The sequence below is a fragment of the Humulus lupulus genome, chromosome 2 (assembly GCF_963169125.1).
Source record: "Humulus lupulus chromosome 2, drHumLupu1.1, whole genome shotgun sequence".
Taxonomy (NCBI): Eukaryota; Viridiplantae; Streptophyta; class Magnoliopsida; order Rosales; family Cannabaceae; genus Humulus; species Humulus lupulus.
Genome location: NC_084794.1, coordinates 119,771,166 through 119,793,187, shown reverse-complemented (window position 1 = coordinate 119,793,187; position 22,022 = coordinate 119,771,166). Strand labels below are relative to the sequence as shown.

General features: G+C 36.2%; 1 protein-coding gene across 1 annotated transcript; it reads left to right on the top strand.

Moving 5' to 3' along the window:
* Positions 1 to 12,437: 12,437 nt before the first annotated feature.
* Positions 12,438 to 13,484, top strand: LOC133814670 (uncharacterized). Its single transcript, XM_062247601.1, has 2 exons — positions 12,438 to 12,475; positions 13,124 to 13,484. The coding sequence occupies exons 1-2, from the start codon at positions 12,438 to 12,440 to the stop codon at positions 13,482 to 13,484; spliced, it is 399 nt and encodes a 132-aa protein (XP_062103585.1).
* Positions 13,485 to 22,022: the final 8,538 nt, after the last annotated feature.

Here is a 22,022-nt window from a genome sequence, read left to right as displayed (position 1 = left end):
AAACCCAAAATAAGCACTTTCGAACAATGGTGCTTCTCTTACACAAGTTCCCAAACCCAACTCTTTCCCATCTATCTTCTCTCTGAAATTCTCACGATCTTTGATCTGAAAAATTGTCTATGTTTGAATGAATGAGAGGAATGACTATTTATAGGCTACATGATACTAACTCAGTAGAATAAGTTTGTTGTGTGCCTTGCTTTCAAAACTGAATGTGGCTGGGGAACAAATCCAACAAGTTATTTCAATTTCTTCTATAATTTCATAATAAAGTCAAATGGTAAGAGAAACTAAATAATACAATTCTCACGTGCATAATTATTGGAGACTAACTCTTTTGTCCTTGTACGCCCATCCTAGTAATTTGGTTAAAATATAACAATATAAGCCACATTTCAGATTAACAGAGTGAGACTATGTTATACTTGCCAGAAAAAATGAGGATAAGGGACTCCATCCCTCACCATAAAGAAATAATCCCACCCATATGCGTCTTATAACATGTGCTTACATATCATGGGCAGTAAATGATTTGGTTTTGTTTTGTTTTTTTATGTATATATATATATATATAAATGTTAAAGAACTAGAATCTTTAAAGTAATATCTACTTTTAAACTTGAAATTTCACAAGAAAAATAGTTCTAACTTCAAATGGTATCTCCAAGGACATAAAGTCAAAAAGAAACCTTACTTGGCACGATGGTAACAACTCTTACATTTGCTCTCCAGATAGCATGCGCAGTTGGAGAATGCCACAATGAAATATTAGCTTTAGGAAAACAATCGAGAGAAAGAAAAGTTTCTTTATTGAAATAATTGTTGTGTAAAAAATGAAGAGACAAAGGCCTTTTATATAGGTATAATAGAGATACAACGAATTAGTTACAACAGTATAACTAATAACAGTGACTCAATATAATATATAACTGATCCTAACTATATTACAACATAGTCTTCCCCTCAAGATGGAGCGTATAAATTTATAACCTCCATCTTGGAAATCATCTCAGAAAATGAAAAGGAAAAAGTGTTTTTGTTAAAACATCAACTAGATTATCCTTTGAAGCAACATGTATCATCTTTATAATTCCATTGGAGATATTGTCTCATAGAATATGACAATCTATTTCCACGTGCTTTGTGCGCTCATGGAAAACTGGGTTTTCTGATATGTGAATCGAGCTGAGTTGTCACAGTATAACATAGCAGGAGCCATGTGAGGTATTTGGAAGTCTTTGAGCATAGTGAGGAGCCAAGTGACTTTGCATGTAGCATTTGCTATGGCGTGATACTATGCTTTAGCTAAAGAGTGAGAGATAGTGGAGTGCTTCATTGATTTCCATGAGAAGAGTGACCTGCCAAGGAACACACAATACCTTGAGATGGATTGCCGAGTGTCAATGCAGCTCCCCCAATCTGCATCAGCGAAGACATTGAGATGTAAAGGGTCAGGAGCATTGGTGTAGAAGAAAAGTCCTTTCCCTGGGTGCCTTTAAGATACTAAAGAATCTTTTGGGCAGCATGCAAATTTGGCTGTCGATGTTCTTGTAGAAATTAGCTGAGGCGATTGACATCATAATTGATGTCGAGCCGCGTAGTGGTAGGATATATGAGCTTCCCAAGAAGACTTCTAAACAAAGTAGGATTAGATATTGGATGACCTTCATCTTTGCTTAACTTTATATTTGGTTCCATGGGCGTGGAGGCAAGATGGCACCAAAAGCCAAGGAGAACAAGAATGACAAGAACTCCAAGAAGAAATAACTAAAGGGAAAGTGTTTCTAGTGTGGAGTTGAAGGTCACTGGAAGAGAAACTGTAAAAAGTATCTCACTGATATGAAAAAGAAAGGTAAATCTGATTTACTTGTACTTGAAGCTTGTGTAGTGGAATATGATATGTCATCCTGGGTTTTAGATTTAGGAGCCACTAACCATGTTTGTTCTTCTATGCTAGTACTTGAGTCATCAAGGGAACTTGTTGATGGCGAGTTGACTATGCGAGTTGGAAGTGAATCGCAAGTGAATCGCCTGTTTCAATAAGAGCAAAGGGAACAATCCGTTTATATTTTGGGAACAATTATCTTATTTTGATATTTCTTTTAATAACAATGTGATTGTTATTTCAAAGAATGGTTTCAAAATTTGTGAAGTTGACCAAACAAACAGACTGTATATGATGCAAGCCTAATGAACAGTCGCTAAATAACTTAGAATTATTTAAAGTAGCTAAATCGAAAGGAAACAAAAGACAAAAGGTTTAAAATGATGATGACATGTATCTTTGGCATCTTAGACTTGGTCATATACGACTAGACAGGATAAACCGGTTAGCAAAAGATGGATCTTTAATAGAACTAAGATTTGGAACTCTTCCGGTTTCTAAGCCTTGTCTAGAAGGCAAAATGAACAAACGTCATTTCTCAACGAAAGAAAATAGTGCTAAAGAGCCTTTAGAGCTTTTACACAGTGATATTTGTGGTCTAGTCAATGTATAAGCTAGAGGTTGATATGAGTACTTCATCACCTTCATTAACAATTACTCAAGATATGGTCATACTTACCAAATGCTTAGGAAGTCTGAAACCTTTGGTAAGTTTCAAGACTTCAAAGCTGACACTAAAAAGCAGTTAGGTAAGACTCTTAAAATATTTCGATTAGATCGAGGTGGTGAATATTTGGATTAAGAATTCAAAAATTTCATGCTGGGGCATGGTATTCTATCCCAACTCAGAACACCTGAAATGCCACAGCCAAATGGTGTTTCAGAAAGAAGAAACAGGATCTTGTTGGATATGGTCAGGTCTATGTTAAGCTACTCTTCACTTCTTCTCTCATTCTGGGTATATTTAGTTTAAATGACGACTTGCTTTTTAAATACAGTCCTGTAACGACCCCAAATTGCTAATAAGGCTTAAGGGCCTAGATTAGTGTGTTGGGAGGGCATAATTGGTATATGTGTGATTTTAAATGATTAAATGCATGAGTTTGTGGCATGCATGATTATATGAATATGATTAAGTGCATGTTTATGAGTATTAAATATGCATGTGGGTCCTGTTTAGCTTTTAAGGGCATATTGGTAATTTTGGCATGTTGAGGACATAAATGTAATTATATGTGATAAATTGTTGAGACCACATGATTATGTGAATATATTTGTAGCATATGGCTCAAGACGGTCCTAGTGGGCGGATTGGCGAAATAGTCACGACGGGGATTTATACCCGGCTTGGGGGAGCCTATGGGTATTTTTGGGAATTTAGAAAATATATCGGGGATTATTAGACGTTGGGTAAATAATTGGTAAGTAATTAGATGACGGGATTTAATTGGTAAATATTAGATACACTTGAGGAATTAGCGAGAATTGAGGGTAAATGACTATTTTGACCCTTAGATTAAATTAAGGATTAATTAGTATGTGGAGGGGCAAATTGGTCTTTTCCATAGAGGGGATATACTCTGATTTACTTAGGAAGAAAACAGAAGAAAATAGAACTTCCCTGCCTCTTCTCTCTCACGTATTCTTCTCTGTCTCTCTTTCTCTATTACACTTTGGAAGCTAAGGAAAAGGGTAGAAGGAATTGGGCTAAGGCTGGAGTTTTTTTGGAGGAAATTCAGCTGGGAAAAGATAGGAGTTAAAGCTTGGACTTGGAGGAAATTCAGCTGGGAAATTGAGCTGTAGATGGAGGTAAGATTCTAGAACATCATCTTTAAAGTTTCTGGCTAAATTTGGATAGAAATATAAGTGTTGGTAGTGTTGTTTTGACTGATGGTTTGGGTAGGAATTTCAGTGGTTGAAGCTGTGATTATTGTGTCTGAATTGAGGTATTGCTTCTGGTATAATTGTATAGGGGATTAATATTATAAGTATGTGATTTTAGTCTGAATTTGTAGTTGAAATTGGTGTTGAATTGAAGGGGTAAGTGGGGAAAATTATGGGTAGAACTTGATTGTTCTTGGCTAGGAGAAGGAGGAAACCCAGGTTTTCTCTGGGTTCGAAGGGCGCGCTGCGACCTGGTCATGGGGCGCTGTGGTGTGTGTGGCCCTTCTGGCCTGGGAGGCTCTCTGACTTGGGGTAAGTTGCGACTTGTTAAGCCAAGTCGCGACCCGCCTGGGAATTTTCGCCTTAGAATTATTTCTAGAATTGGTAATGCTCCGGGATTCGAACCTAGGTGCCCGGGACAATTTCTACTACCCGGTTTAGTAGAAATGGAGGCCCCGAAGGCTAGTTTTCGCTTCCTAGGTATTTTATTTTGATTGGAAGTTGATGGATATCAATGGCCCTTGTGACTAGGTTTATCGCCAAGGCTCGAGGCTAAGGATCGTGCTCGGAATCATTTCGCATTCTTCGGTTGGAATTTAAGGTAAGAAATTTGCATCCTTTGTGTGGTTGTGTTGGGACTGAGATTCCTTATATTTGAATACAAATGTTGTATGATTATAAAATTCCATGTGAGCATGATATAAACGGCCTAATAGTGTCGGTAATGATATTTGCGCATAAGACACAGCTCGCCACTGGTAGCTGAGGTTAGTTAAATAATTACTAAGCTTGGCCTAAGCGAGCCGGAGTAAGTGGGTTAAGCACTAGGCTCGGCCTAAGTGAGTCGAAGACAGTGGGTTAAATAGAGGGTGTAGCCTAAGGGCGTCGACTGTGAGTATTGTATGATGATTGTGATAAACTGTCGATTATGAATGTGTTACTGTTGATTAATATGATGTTTATGGCTTGTTGAATTACCTGAATGATAGATTGATGATTCCTTGATTATCACCATTGACTATGTGTCCGCTATGATATGCTGAATATCTGGTTAATGTTTTATGAAATATTTGGTTATCGATATTGATGATGTAAGGATGTTATGGTTTTCTTGTTGGGTCTCGGCTCACGGGTGCTACGTGGTGCAGGTAAAGGCAAGGGTAAGATGAATCAATCATGGGTTGGAGAGCTATGAGGGCAAGGTGTACGTTGTCAGCTGCTCAGCCGCCACAATCGAGGGATTGTATAGGGTCAGAATCCTAAATTTATATTTTGCCATTAGAGTTGCCTTGATTGTATATAACTTTTGGTATTTTGTGAATTTGTCCTTTAAACCCTGTTTTTGGGATCCCGTGTACTAAACATTTATTTTAATGAAAGTTATCCGTTTATGACCAAAATCTTTTATTCCTAATTTGTTTATGACTTTAGGATCACATTTTCATTTAAATGACTTGATTATGAAGTCTTGCACTATTTGAAACACACAGTGTAATGGTCTTGGTTATCCAAAGCGTTACAAGTCCCATCTAAGACCATAAGCAAAATGCCAATGGAACTGTGGAATGGTAACAAACCTAATTTGCACCATTTCTGCATTTGGGGTTGTCTTGCTCATGTTCTTAGACCTAAATCACGAAAACTTGATTCAAGGTTTGAAGTGTGAATTTTCGTGGGCTATGCTCCAGAAACAAGAGGCAGTTACTTCTATAGTCCCTAGGAACAAAAGTTATTTGTTTCTACAAATGCAACATTCCTTGAACACAACTATATGAATAACTATAAACCTCATAGCAAGGTAATTTTGGAGGAACTCACAGCTGATAAGATTCAATCACCTTCATCATCATCATTAAATGATAAACAACAAACCAAGGAAACCACTATTCCTGAAAAGAAAACCCTAGTGCAACATCGTAGTGGGAACTGTTCACTATGAACATGAGGCACATGTCCTTGTTTTTTATATAGACAAGGACGATCCATTAACCTTCAAAGAAGCAATGTATGATCCTGAAAAGGAGAAATGGCAAGAAGCCATGAACCAAGAAATGGAATCAATGTATTCCAAGTCTGTTTGGGAACTTGTAGACCCATCTGAAGATGTCATGCCCATTGGGTGCAAATGGATCTTCAAGGAGAGGCTAGTACCCAAAGATGTGTAGATGGGAAAGTAGAGACTTTCCAGGCGAGGCTAGTAGCCAAAGGTTACACTTAGAGAGATTTTTTATTATGAAGTAATATTTTCTCCTGTGGCCATGCAAAAGTCCATTTGCATCCTCTTATCCATAGTTTCCACCTATGATTATGAGATATGACAAATGGACGTCAAGATGACTTTTCTTAATGGCTATCTTGATGAAAGTATCCATATGGTACAACTAGAATGGTTCATTAAAAATGGGGAAGATCATAAGGTGTATAAGTTGTTGAAATCCATTTATGGATTCAAGAAAGCATCTAGATCTTGGAATATCACCTTTGATGAGACAATTAAAATATAAAGCTTCGAACAAAATGTAGAGTCCTGGAATGTTTACTTAGCTAGCTAGATCATAGTAGTAGTCCTAGAATGTTTACTTAGCTAGCTAGATAGTAGTAGTAGTAGTAGTAGTAGTAGTAGTAGTAGTAGTAGTAGTAGTAGTAGTGGTAGTAGTGGTAGTGGTAGTGGTAGTGGTAGTGGTGGTAGTAGTGGTAGTAGTGGTGGTAGTGGTGGTAGTGGTGGTAGTGGTGGTAGTGGTGGTAGTGGTGCTAGTAGTAGTGGTAGTAGTGGTAGTAGTAGTAGTAGTAGTGGTAGTAGTGGTAGTGGTGGTAGTGGTGGTAGTAGTGGTAGTATGGTAGTAGTCGTAGTAGTGGTCGTAGTAGTGGTCGTAGTAGTGGTAGTGGTGGTAGTGGTGGTAGTGGTGGTGGTAGTGGTGGTAGTGGTGGTAGTAGTGGTAGTGGTGGTAGTGGTGGTAGTGGGTAGTGGGTAGTGGTGGTAGTAGTGGTAGTAGTGGTAGTAGTAGTAGTAGTAGTAGTAGTAGTATTTTAGAGTTCGTGGATTTTGGTTCAAACCAGGACTTAGTAGGACACTCGTAGCAATAGTTATGGATTTTATAAGTTTAACCTATAGTTTAGAAATATTAATTATAACATGAGGTTTAATTAATATTTTTGGTCATAGAAATATTTTAATTATAATCTACAGTTTAGATATAACCATTAAGAGCATGACACTTGTCATAATCATGTTTATTTAAGGATTTAAGTATTTTTCTAAATAAAAGAAAGATCTAGAAACTCTAGAACCTTCCAGAACCATTAAGAGCATGACACTTGTCATAATTATGTTTATTTAAAGATTTAAGTATTTTTTTAAAATAAAAGAAAGATCTAGAAACTCTATAACCTTCCAGAACCATTAAGAGCATGACACTTGTCATAATCATTTTTATTTAAGGATTTAAGTATTTTTTTTAATAAGATAGTCTCACTCTTCAAAATCAATAAATAGGACCTAGTGCTCAGCCATTTTTCTTCATTCTTCAAGTTGTGTTAAGAGCCTTCAAGCTGCTAGGGTTTCTATAGAGAGATACACTTGAGTTTTGGGATAAAAGCTTTATTATCTTAAAGTTTTATAAACACTTGGGTAGTGAGATAAAGTGTGATTTCGATATTGAAGTGTAGATCGGTTTTAGTTCATCCAATGTAATATTATTCGTAAGTTCTATTTTTTTTATGATTCCTTAGTTTTCCTTAACTTTCCTTTAGATCCTAACTTCTGTTTATGGTTTTGTGGTTAGGTGTTTAAGTTCTGTGATTTAAGGTTCTTCTCAGTAAGTTTCTTCTTTGATGGTTTAGTTTCTTTTCATCTCTTTTCTTTAGAAACTCACCATTCTTACTTTTTGGTTTTAGGAGTGTTCTAGTCCCGCTCTTGTTCTCAAATATCCTAGTTTTAGTAAGGAAAATATGATAGATTTTATGCGCTTATATGTTTATGTTATGTCTATGTTATGATATGTTGTGTTTATGATATGTATATGTATAGAATTCCTTGGGCATATGACTTGTTTAGATAACAAGCCCCAAGAATATAGTCCCTTGGGCATATGATTTGTTCAGATAACAAGCCCCACAAATTTATATGACTTGTTTGGATAAAAAAGTCCTACAAATTTATGGGCATATGATTTGCCTAGCTAGCAAGCCCCAAGAAGTATGATGGCCATTGTAATAGATGTTTTTATAGTCATATGTTTTATAGTATGTGTTTATGATATAGTCTTATGTTTATTATTTATGTTATATGTTGTTAGTAGATTTTCCTTGCTGGGCATTAGGCTCACTCCTTTATTTTTTAGTGTGATGTAGGAAATTAGATACGGAGGCAGAAGGATTCTTGGTGGCTTGGCTTGTGTATTGAGGATGAATGGAATGGATGAGCTGCGTGTCAATCGAGGATGGCATTTATTTTAGTCTTTTGAAATATGTCTCTTTTGTAATTCCGCATTTAGTTTTGAGCTATTTTTTTTTAAGTTATGTTTTATGTTTTGTAAACAATGGAGTCTCATACCATATCACATTTTATTTTATATTTTTATTCTATTTTGTATTAGTACAATATTTTGGGTTTTCAATAAAGATATGTTATTTCTTATGATTGTATCAAAATAGTAGCTATGTTTAGTTGTTTTAATGGTCAAAGGTCTTAGAAATAGTTGGGTCATTACAGTTGGCATCAAAGCAACGGTCCATTTGCATGAAGTTCTCCTTGATACATACGCTCAAGCTTCGAATCTAACTGCCAATGTAAGTGTTTATATTATAGTTATAGTTATTATGTTTATGTGTTATAGTTTATTGCTTTATTTACTTATTTATTTATTTATTTATTTTTGCACTTATGATTGTATTTAGTGAAAACCTTTTTCCAAATGAATATTATTGTTATTTTTGAATGACATGTATGAGTTTGATTTTCTTTTGCAATAATAATAAATAATAAATCTAATAAATAATGACCAAGTTCGGTGAGGGTGGATACAAATCAATGAACCGGGTTCTATATTGAGAGTTAGGGAGTCATAGTAGTGGGAACGATTTTACTGATCCCAGCCCTCCCTCAATATCGTTAAATTTGGAACAACGACGAGTTTCGAGCCTGAGAATTAAGTCATATAGGATGATTAGAAACATACTTAGAAAATAATAAAGATGGCTTAATTTTTATAAGTATAGAAACACACCCTAATTATAAAGAAGACTTATATAATTCTTTTCATTAGAAGTCATAATTAATAGGTCTGAGTTATGTTTGCTTAGATTAAGTTTTTGCCTTAGAGCCTATTAGGGTAAGTTCTAATATGTTTTCTGGATTATTAGAACTTTGCTAAAGATGTCGCTCAGAAGATCTGCACACACGAACGCCAATGCCTCCAGTGCCGCTCATGATACTATTGAAGCACCTCTAGTTCGCAGAAGTGAAGTGCGTGCTACCACTACTGCTACTAACCAAAGTGCACCGCTGCTGCCGTCATCGATTGACATCGCCACAGAAATTGTCTAGCTACATCAACAAGTGGAAGAGCTGCTACAACAACAACGACAACAGACTCAGCTGCAGCCGCAACATAGCAACAATAATAGGCAGAAGAGAAGGCATCCTAATGATAAGAATGCCAATGGTGACAAAAGAGTGCGAGCAGGTGATAGGCCGGGTTATGTAGAATACCCGCAGTGCTCCAAATGGAAAAAGAAACATCTTGAGGAATGTCGTACAAATACCAAGGAATGCTACATTTGTGGCCAGGAAAGTCATCGAAAGAGGGAATGTCCCCAGCTCAAGCAAAAGGAGAAGAGAGATAATACGATGGTTTAAGACCAAAGTTTTTGCCTTGACCCAGGGAGGAGCCCCTGCTAGTAACAAAGTAGTTGCAGGTCAGATCCCTATCCTCGATAGTATATGTTCAGTATTGTTTGATTCAGGAACAACATACTCGTATATCTCGTTAGGAGTTATAGTAAAATTAGACAAACCTTGTAGAACTAGGTTTGTGACATAGTTGCCTTCGGGTGAAGTAGTCCTATCATCACGGATAGTACGAGACATACCGATCAAAAAAATTGAGGATGTAGAACTAGAAGGAGACCTGATAGAAGACTTCGACGTGGAATTAGGCATGGATTAGCTAGCAAGGCATGGCACAGCCATCGACTGCACACGTAAGCAAGTGATGTTCGAGACTTCGGACGGTCAGAGACTATGCTATATGGGAAAAGTTTCAGGACTACGCACATCGCTTATTTCATCTCTCAAAGCTCAAAGGATGATAGAAAAATGATGTCAAGTATTCTTAGCCAGCATCACAGATGTGGTAAAGGAAACACCACTAAAGGTTGGAAACGTTCGCATTGTAAAGGAATTTCCAGAAGTATTTCCTAACGACTTACCAGGGTTGTCGCTGACTTGGGAAATTGACTTCACAATCGAACTAGTACCGAGCACCGAGCCTCTCTCCAAGGCACCATACCGGATGGCACCTACCGAACTCAAGGAGTTATAGACGCAGTTGCAAGAACTCTTAGACTTGAGTTTCTTTAGACCGAGCCATTCACCATGGGGTGCACCAGCTCTATTTGTGAAGAAAAAGGATGGAAGCATGCAGATGTGCATAGATTACCGCGAGCTAAATAAGGTGACGATTAAGAATAAGTACCCACTACCCCGGATTGATGAATTGTTTGATCAACTCCGAGGAGCAACCGTGTTTTCAAAGATTGATCTACGGTCCGGGTATCACCAGCTCAAGGTACGGGAAGAGGATATTCCTAAGACAACTTTTAGAACTCGTTATGGGCATTACGAGTTTCTAGTTATGTATTTCGGTCTTACCAACGCTCCAGCCGCATTCATGGATTGAATGAATAGGGTCTTCAAGGATTACTTGGACAAATTTATCGTAGTGTTCATCGACTATATTTTGGTGTACTCAAAGGACGAAGACTAGCATTAGGAACATTTAAGGTTGATTTTGTTAAGACTAAAGGAGCATTAACTTTACGCCAAGTTCAAGAAGTGTGAATTTTGGCTTTCACAAGTAGCATTTCTCAGCCATATTGTATTCAAGGACGGAGTTGCAGTAGACCCATCTAAGGTAGAGTCTGTGAAGGATTGGCCAAGACCAAAGAACGCATCAAAGGTTAGAAGTTTTCTGGGACTAGCAGGTTATTATCGGAGGTTTGTAGAGGGATTTTCTAAGATAGCCACTCTGCTCACCAACTTGACCTGGAAGTAGCAGAGGTTTAAAGGGACTGATAAGTGTGAAGAGAGCTTCCAGTTGCTTAAAGATAAGTTGTGCTCTGCACCAGTACTTTGTGTACCGACACCCAATGAAAAGTTTGTAGTCTACTGCGATGCGTGGAAGCAAGGTTTGGGTGGTGTGCTGATGCAGAATGACAAGGTGATATCCTACGCCTTAAGGCAGCTGAAGGAGTACGAGCAACGGTATCGAACACATAATATGGAGTTGGCAGCGGTGGTCTTTGTGTTGAAAATCTGGCGCCATTATCTTTATGCAGAACGGTGTGAGGTTTATATGGACCACAAAAGCTTAAAGTATTTCTTCACCCAGAAAGAGCTTAACATGAGGCAACGTAGGTGTTTAGAACAAGTGAAGAATTATGACTGCAAAATCCTATACCACCCATGAAGGGCAAACGTAGTTGCTAATGCGCTAAGTAGGAAAAGTTATGGAAGTCTAGCAGCGTTAGCTGGAATAGAAAAGCTGCTACAGCAGGAGCTGATCAGTGCCGAAATAGAAGTAGTCATCGGTAAGCTGGCTAACTTGTCCATCAAGTCAAGTCTGTTAGAAGAGATACGAATTGGTCAAGGGCATGATGACACATTAGTAGCACATATGGAAACAGTTAAAGAAGGCAAGGCTACAGATTTCTCGATATCAAGACATGGGTTATTGAGATATAAGGATCGGGTATGCGTGCCGAATTATCAAGGGATTAAGATGAAAATTTTAGAAGAAGCGCACAATACTCCATACTCGGTACACCCAAGGTCGACCATGATGACTCACGACCTCAAGGCATTGTATTGGTGGCCAAGAATGAAGAAAGATGTAGCAGAGTATGTGTCTAAATGCTTAGTATGCCAACAAGTGAAAGCAGAACATCAGCGCCCTGCAGGCTTATTGCAACCGCTTAGTATTCCAGAATGGAAGTGGGATGACAGCCATGGATTTCAAAACAGGACTACCACGAATAAGTCAGCAGCACAAGTCAGCTTGGGTAGTAATAGAAAGACTAACCATGTCAGCTCATCTCCTGCCTGTCACGACTACGTACACAACAGACCAATACGCAGACATTTATGTTCAGGAGATAGTACGATTGCATGGAATCCCTAAGACTATAGTGTCCGATAGAGGATCGATGTTTACATCAAGATTTTGGGGAAGCTTGCAGCAAGCTATGGGTACCAAGTTAAGTCTTAGTACGACATTTCATCCTTAGACAGACGGTCAGTCTAAGCGTACCATATAGATTTTAGAAGATATGTTGTGCCCTTGTGTACTTGATTTCGGAGGATCATGGAGTAAGTATTTGACGCTGATAGAATTCTCCTACAACAATAGCTACCATTCAACGATCGGTATGGCACCCTACGAGCTACTTTATGGAAGAAGGTGTCGATTTCTGTTATATTGGGACGAGGTACGAGAAAGGCAACTTCTTGGACCCGAAGCTGTTAGAGAAGCTTAGGATGCAGTAGCGCTGATTAGAAAGTGTCTTCTCGCTGCTCAGATCCGTCAGAAAAGCTATGCGGATGCCAAGCAGCGTGATGTGGAATTCAAAGTCGGAGATAGAGCCTTCTTAAAGATAACTCCTATGAAATGAGAGAAGTGGTTTGGGAAGAAAGGCAAGCTTAGTCCCCGGTTTATAGGTCCTTTTGTGATATTGGACAAAGTAGGAGCAGTTGCATATAGATTAGCCCTACCACCAGCTCTAGCAGATAGCCATAATGTGTTCCACATCTCGATGCTGCGTAGATATGTGTCAGACCCATCTCACGTCCTCAAGTACGATACGATAGCACTCCAGAAAGACTTGAGTTACGAGGAACTACCGGTTAGCATCCTAGATAGAGGGATGAAGGAATTAAGGTCTAAGAGTATTCCGATAGTCAAGGTCCTATGGAGTAATAGTTCTGAAAGGGAGGCAACATGGGAGTTGGAGGAGGACATGTTAGCCCGGTATCCGGAATTGTTTGATAAGTAAATTTCGGGGATGAAATTCTTTTAACTAGGGGAGAATTGTAGAGTCCCATAATATTTACTTAGCTATCTAGTAAGGCAACGGCAGCAGCAGCGAAAGCGGCGGCATCAGCGGCGGAGGCAGTAGCGGCGGCAGCAGCGGCAACAGCAGCAGCGGCAGCAGCGGTGGCGGCAGCGACAGCAGCAGCAGTGCAGCAGCAGCAGCAGCGGCGGCGGCGGCAGTGGCGGCAGCAACGGCAATAGCGGCAGAGGCGGCGGCAGTGGCAGCAGCAGCAGCGGCGGCAGCACCGGCGGCAGTAGCAGCGGCCGCGATGGCAGAGGCAGCAGCGGCGGCGGCGGTAGCTGCGGCAGCGGCGGCAGCGGTAACGGAGGCAGCAGCAGCTGCAGCGACGGCGGCAGCATCAGTAGTAGGAGTAGTAGTAGTAATAATAGTTAGTAGTGGTTTGTAGTATTTTAGAGTTAGTGGATTTCAGTTCAAACTGGGATTTAGTAGGACACTCGTAGCAATAGTTATGGATTTTATAAGTTTAGCCTATAGTTTAGAAATATTAATTATAACATAAGGTTTAATTAATATTTTTGGTCATATAAATATTTTAATTATAATCTAAGGTTTAGATAGAACCATTAAAAGCATGACACTTGTCATAATCATGTTTATTTAAGGATTTAAGTATTTTTTTTTAAATAAAAGAAAGATCCAGATACTCTAGAACCTTCCAGAACCGTTAAGAGCATGACACTTGTCATAATTATGTTTATTTAAGGTTTTAAGAATTTTTAAATAAAAGAAAGATCTAGAAACTCTAGAACTTTCCAGAACCATTAAGAGCATGACACTTGTCATAATCATGTTTATTCAAGGATTTAAGTATTTTTTTAATAGGATAGTTTCACTCCTCAAACTCTATAAATATGACCTGGTGCTCAGCCACTTTTCTTCATTCTTCACATTGTGTTCAGAGCCTTCAAGCTACTAGGGTTTCTATACAGAGATATACTTGGGTTTTGGGATAAAAGCTTTATAAACACTTGGGTAGTGAGATAAACTGTGATTTTGATATTGAAGTGTAGATCGGTTCTAGTTCATCGAAGGTAATATTATTCATAAGTTCTATTTTTTTTATTTTTTTTTATGATTCCATAGTTTTCCTTAACTTTCCTTTAGATCCTAACTTCTGTTTATGGTTTTTTGGTTAGGCGTTTAAATTCTTTGATTTAAGGTTCTTCTCGGTAAGTTTGTTCTTTGATGGTTTAGTTTCTTTTCATCTCTTTTCTTTAGAATCTCACCATTCTTACTTTTGGTTTTAGGAGTGTTCTCGTCCCGCTCTTGTTCTCAAATATCCTGGTTTTGGTATAGAAAATATGATAGATTTTATGTGCTTATATGTTATGTTATGATATGTTTATGCTATGATATGTTGTGTTTATGATATGTATATGTATAGAATTCCTTGGGCATTTGACTTGTTTAGATAATAAGCCCCAAGAATATAGTCCCTTGGGCATATGATTTGTTCAGATAACAAGCCCCACAAATTTATATGACTTGTTTAGATAACAAAGTCCTACAAATTTATGGGCATATGATTTTTCTACCTAGCAAGCCCCAAGAAGTATGATGGCCATTTTAATAGATGTTCTTATAGTCATATGTTTTATAGTATACGTTTATGATATAGTCTTATGTTTATTATTTATGTTATATGTTGTTAGTAGATTTTCCTTTCTGGGCATTAGGCTCACTCCTTTATTTTTTTAGTGTGATGCAGGAAATTAGATATGGAGCTGGAAGGATCATTGATGGCTTGGCTTGTGTGTTGAGGATGAATGGAATAGATGGGTTGTGTGTCGATCGAGGATGACGTTTATTTTAGCCTTTTGAAATATTTGTCTTTTGTAATTCCGCATTTAGTTTTGAACTAGTTTTTTTTTAAGTTGTGTTTTATGTTTTGTAAACAATGGGATCCCATACCATATCACATTTTATTTTATATTTTTACTCTATTTTGTATTAGTATAATATTTTGGGTTTTCGATAAAGATATGTTAGTTCTTATGATTGTATCAAAATAGTAGCTATGTCTAGTTATTTTAATGGTCCATGGTCTTAGAAATAGTTGGGTCATTACACAAAATGTCAACGAAGCATGTGTGTATAAATATGTCAAAGGTAAAGTGGCGGTTTTCTTAGTTCTTTGCGTGGGGTGACATTCTCCTCATTGGTAACGATGTAGAGACACTGTCAAACATGAAGAAGTGGTTAGCTAAAAAGTTCCAAATGAAATATTTGGGTAAGGCGAGCTATGTTCTGGGAATCCAAATCCTAAGGGAATGAAGAACAAGCTCTTGGAACTTTCTCAAGCTAATTATATAGATAAGGTGCTTGAAAGGTTCTCTATGGAGAATTCCAAAAAGGGTCAGTTATCGAGCAGACATGGAATTACTCTTTCCAAAGAGCAATGTCCAAAGAAACCTCTAGAGGAAGAGGACATGCAAAAGTATCCCTATGCTTCAACAATTAAGAGTCTAATGTATGCTATGGTGTGTACTATGCTCGACATATGCTATGCATTAGGGATTGTAAGTCGTTATCGATAAAATCCTGGCTTGGAACACTGGAGTGCAGTAAATCACGTTCTCAAGTATCTTAGGAGAATGAGAGATTACATAATTATATATTTAAGGGGTGAGCTAAGCCCTACTTGATACACTGATTCTGATTTCCAATCAGACAAAGGAAGTCGTAAGTCGACATATGGGTCAGTGTTCACTCTTAATGAAGAAGTTAAAGTCTAGAGAAGTATTAAACAATACAGTATTGAAGATTCAAACAGGGAAGCCAAGTATATAGCAGCTTGTGAAGCAGCTAAGGAAGAGGTTTGGCTTAGGAATTTCTATACTAATTTGGAAGTAATTCTAGATTTGGAGAAGCTACTGATCTTGTACTGTGACAACAGTGGAGCAGTAGCTAACTCTAAGGTACCAAGAAGCCATAAGAGAAGAAAGCAAATAAAAAGGAAATACCATCTAGTTAGAGAGATTGTGCACCGAGGTGATGTGATTGTTATGAAGATAGCGTTTGAACAGAACATGGCAGACCAGATTACGAGGACACTTCTATTAATGTCGTTTATGGGTCATGTACACAACATGGGATTAAAGGAGATGCCTCACTTACTTTGAGGGCAAGTAGGAGGTTGTTAGGATTTATGCCCTAAAAGCATGTAAAGACATTTTATTGATTTAAATAAAAGAACAATTTTATTATATTTGAAAGGTATAATTATTGTTTGAATAATTTATATATGAACATCAAGAAAATTTCATATTCATCTATAAGGATATGATCGTGTATTAGTACGAGAAAATGAAATTATATATGATGAATAAAATAGTCAGTAACATATTAAAATAAGGAATCTTTAATGAATGATTACTAGTACGGTTTACTGGGCATACGGGATGCAAGTAGTCTAGATTTGGATTACTGATGTGGATAGACATCTTGGTAATGATACTATATATAATAATGATTATATATAACATGACCAATATGAATTAAGTATCTTTATAAACTTATCGTTTTCAATAAAGATTTAATCATTATCATAATATATGATCATTTGTAGATCAGTCTAAATCTTGAGTATGTCATGAACTCTTGGTTTATGCTTATAGGATCTTTTGATTCATTTGTTAAGCTCTCTTAATATAATGAGGCTGGTGACTTTTGTTTTGGAGATTCAATATTATTAATGGCTGGGAACATGGTTTACAATAATGGAATAAATACTTTTCTAACGGATCGAATATTTGTTCCCTTAACGGTTGATTCTGGAACTGAATAGTTATTGAGCTCAAATTTATAATTTGATTGTAGACTAATTATTTGCTAGTGTATTAATGTTACTTAAGGATTATGAGGTAATTGGGGTAAAACGGTAATTTTGACCAACTCTAATTGACGAACTAATAAATGGAGGACAAAAATATATTTATTGATTATATCAATGGACTACAGAAGAAAACTTTGTAAATATAATTCTATAAATACTTAGAGTGCAATTTCATATTTATAGTGGAATAATCATGGAATTAATAAATAAGATTAAAAGATTAAAGAGTTTAATTAATCATCTGGTTTATTAAAGCTTTGTATTATAGGTACATGGTCCCCAGGTCACATCTATCTTACACTGTCAAGGGTAAGGATGTCATCAAGAAGATTTGTAGAGAGAATGACTAAATTCTAAAAAATTAATTTTCTGGGGTAAGGAAATAATTATGGGCAATTGATTTATTGTGAATTAATTAATTATTTAACAATATAATATTTATTTTGAAATATTTTATGTTAAAATAAATATTAATCATGTTTGGATTAATATTGAGAAAGTTTAATTATTATCTTATTATAAGATATATAAATATATATTTAAAACTAGTACTTTAAGATAAAGTTAATTTTGAATTGACTAATATTTATTTTGGGATAAATATATTATCTTAAATATTAAGTAAACAAACAAATGAGAAAAATCAGGGATAGCACATAGTGGCGCATATCTCAGGGATAATTCTATCTTTGGGATTTGAATTTCAAATAATTTGTTTATTTAATTATACTTAATTATTCTTTTTAAATATGATTTAAATTAAATAATTAAAATAGGTTGTAACTGGTCAGTTTTATTTAAATAAAATAAAAATTAATTAAAGTGGTTAGTTATCTTTATAAACCTAAAAAGAAGCGATACTCTTCATAAGTTTAAGAAGTTATTAACTCTTGGTTATCAGACTCTCTCAAATAAAAGAAATGATAGAATTTCCTAAACCTAAAATTCTAATTTCAATAGCCTCTCTCTTCTCAATCCTCTATAGATCTCATGTTTTGAGTACATCTAGAGAGTCTAAATCATCATTTGATTCCTATATGCCCACACACCTCCTTGTGTGTTAGAGGATTGACTTGGAAGGCTAAGGTGTGAGCTTTCCGAAAGGATAGGAAGATCGTTGATTTATATGAAAAGATTCAAGGACACTTGATTGGCTACTAGAGGTAATATCTTATTTATTTATGTGCAATTTAATATATCTATATATGTATGATCCTAGATGATATTAATAATTTTTTTAAAGATCTATTCTACTGCGTATTCTTATTTTTCTCATTTAATACCAACATTAGGTCCCTTAGAATCTCCTCCAAAGATATCTCATCATTCTTGTGGAGAATCTTCTTTTAATAGCCCGTTCAAGACAGAGGCAACTTGGCTATGATCCCACCCACAATCAAGGATTCCATCAATGTTATCTTTAGGGAAGATAACTTATTCACAATAACTTGTAGTTCATGTACTTGTGGGAGTAAGGGTTTTCCATCAAAGAATTTAAATTCCATGTATTGAGTTATGAGGAATATTTTGGTACCTTCTTCTTCGGCTTTGTACTTCTTCTCAAGCCCCAAACAAAATTATTAATTATTAGAGAAAAAAAAATTAAATTTTAAGAACAAAAAAAGAAAATAGATTTATTGATCATATAGACGATCAATAAAGATCATATAGATGATTTGATAGAGCATTGAGAATGTGGCATCTACGTATGAGTCCATTCTCTTCCTTTCTCTTCCTTTCCTTGATCATTTCCTGAGTATCATCATCCTTTGGACCATCCAAAGTCTTCAATTATTTGTCAAGAATTTAGTGAAACTTCAATGTTGTGAGGATGAACTTGATCTTTTCTTGCTATCAGACAAAGTTTGAGCCATCAAATCGATCTAGTCTCAATAGATCTTGAGACATGTAATTGAGGGCTGAGATTGAAGAGCTTTCTACTATAGTCTTGATGAGTAGATAAACCATAGAGACAGACAATCTTTGGTACAAAACTTAGGTTTGGGTAGATTTTTTATTGTTGGGGGTTAAGCTATATATAAACAAAGTTTTGTATATTAAAAAGAAATAGAATAACAAGAATAATCTATGCTCTAATGGTGAATAACACAAATAACATAACACAAAAAATCAAGAGATAGAATTGATGACGTTTGGTGTTAAAAGCCTTGATACATAAAATCATAAGTCTATCATTTTTTGTGAAACACAAAATGGAACCAAGGCTTGACACAAATGAAGATTTGTTGTCCAAAAATCTCTATTCCTAGCATTCTCCTTGAGATTGCATGAAATTACTACTTTGGAAAAAGATTGGGATTCACAAGCCTTGAATCTTCACACAAGTCAAGCTTTCTTGATGAAGATCTTGGAGAAAAGTAGTAATCTTTGAGAGAGAGAGAGAGAGAGAGAGGTGAGTGATCAGTCCACCAAAGGACCCCTTTAAATCGTATAGGAACCTTCATTAGGCTCAACCAATGAGATTCAAGCATTTGTTTTAAATTTTGGAGCCAAAACACGTCACTGCACGAACACGTACAGATAGCCCAGGCAACACGTCGCCTGTATAAGGTTTTATGGGACTCGTGTTGCAACGTAGGTCCCTTAGATTTGGTACCCCAAAACTTATCACAAAACATCTCCAAATGCCTCAAAAAAATTTTGGGTACTCTCATACACTCCAAAGAAACACTTTGGACACAAAAAGATGATTTATAAATGCATATACCAAAAGTCAACTCTCACATGTTGACTTTATTGAAACTGTTATGGTTTTTGCACATCTTCGTGCCTAACCAATTTCACTTTGTATTTAAGAAATCGTAACGTTTCATGTAAACAACCTCATTTAAATCACCATGGAGGAAAGCATTGTTTATATCCATTTGATGGAGAGCCCAATTTTTAATGGCTGCAAGAGGTGAGAAAAACACCCAAAACGGACAACCGAGCACAAAGTTATGCTTGATAAAAGTTTTGAAAAATTACAATACTTTTCTCTGCGGTTTTTTTAAGAAAACCGCAGTGAAAAGTCTTTATTTTTCTGCAGTTTTCTTAAAAAACCGCGGAGAAAAGTAGTGCAACTTTTCTCAGCGCTTTTTTTTTTTTAAGAAAACCACAAAGAAAAAGTTTCAACTTCCCACATTTCCTACTTTACATTGCACTTTATTTTAAAACTGCCGTAACATAGTTCCTAAGAGTCCTTCAACCATTTTCTTTGCGCTTTTTATTTTAGATTGAAAAAAAAGTGCAGAGAAACCCTATATTTGTAGTAGTGCCATTAGCTTTGTATTTAATTTTATAAACCTATTTGTTGCTAACTGTGTGTTGGTCAATGGGAAGAGAAGTGATTTTCCTTGTGTTATTTTCTTTTAAAGCATCAATTTTAGCAGACATAGCTTGTTTTCATTGAGGTGATTGGCAAGCTTAAGAATATGTCCTTGGTTCTTCAAAATTATGAGCTACAAGAATGGCAACACGAAAAGGAGAAGAGAGTTTACTATAAGACAATGAAGATGCAATAGGATGGGTTGTTGAGCTGAAGCATTAATGTATTTACAAACATAGTCTTGGAGGTATTATGGTTTGTGAATAGCCCTGACTTTGCTAGTGTGTTGATCAACGCTTTGATGTGTTGAACGTTGCTGAGTTGCTATATTAGATGAAGAAATGTGAGGAGGTAACATGGAAGAGGAAAAAAAGAGACAAAATTTCCATGACTATTTTGTTCTTTGAGAGGGTAAGTATCTTCATGAAAGATAATTTCCCTGGAAAAGAAAATTTGGTTAGATTGCAAATCAAGTAAGCAATAAGCTTTCATAGCTTTAGAATACCCAATAAAAATGCAAGCCCTAGATCTAGGAGAAAAAAATGTTGAATAACTAATGTAGAAGCATAAACAAGGTAGCTAAAATTCCTAAGATGAGTATAAGAAACCTAATTGTTTTTTTTTATTAAGAAAATGAATATTATATTGATCAACCAACATATACAAACAAAAAGGCCGGAGTAAATAACTCCCCTCAATTACAAACTAGAGAAAAAATGAATCATCAATTTCTCCCTCAAATTCAGATTTTTAGCTCTAAAACTAAAGCTAAGAACTCTAGCTTTAACCGATTCTTTAATAAGAAAATCGATATGAAACACAAAATAGCAGCAGTTTTCAAACCAGCATTTGTTTCTGTTAAGCCAAAGATAGTACACAGTTACAGCCAAAGTGGCTGAAACTACCCGAGCCAAGCCTCCATTCCTGGACTCATTCAGCCAAATGCTCCAGTCCTTGAAATTTCCAGGCCAAATTAAGCCACCCAGCCAGACAGCTACAGCTTGAAGCACTCTTTTAGCCAGTATACAATCAAAAAATTAAGAAACCTAATTGTTGTTAAGAAGCTCAAGTGAGGTTTTGTCTTTTAACAAAACTAAAGGTGTCATGTTAAGAAAATGAGTAGAGGAATGTTAGATTGAAAAGCTAAAGCTCTTGCTAGATTAAGCATATGCTGATGCTTTCTTTCAACTACAGAATTCTATTGAGGTCTATCAACACAAGAGTAGTAATGAACCACACATTTACTAGCCAAAAATGAAGTGAGATTAAGTTCGTTAGCATTATCTGTTCTCATAGGTTTTATGTTAGTTTTATATTGAGTGTTGATTAAAGAAAAGAAATTTGGTATGATGTATATCGAAGTGTAGTGAGATTTGTCATCTACTATAGTTAAAAGTACTTAAAACCTTCAATGCTTAAAATGTGAAATGACCTCCAAATATTAAGATGTATTAGATCAAAAAATTTTGCAATACAATTATTATTTGAAATGAAAGGGAGTTTCCTTTGCTTTGGATGATGACATGTAGCGCAATGAAAGACGGTAGAAGAAGTGAGAGAAGAATCTGACTTTTATTGATTTTATTAGTGATTTGCAATGAGGGATGTCGAAGGCGAGTGTGTCATTGGTTTACATCATAAATGGAACTACAGGATACATGAGAGCTAGTAAAAGAATTAGGAAAAAAAATACTTGTTCAACATAATAGAGATTACCTAGCTTTTTAGCTATCCCAACCCTCAAAATCAGAGAGGTTCCC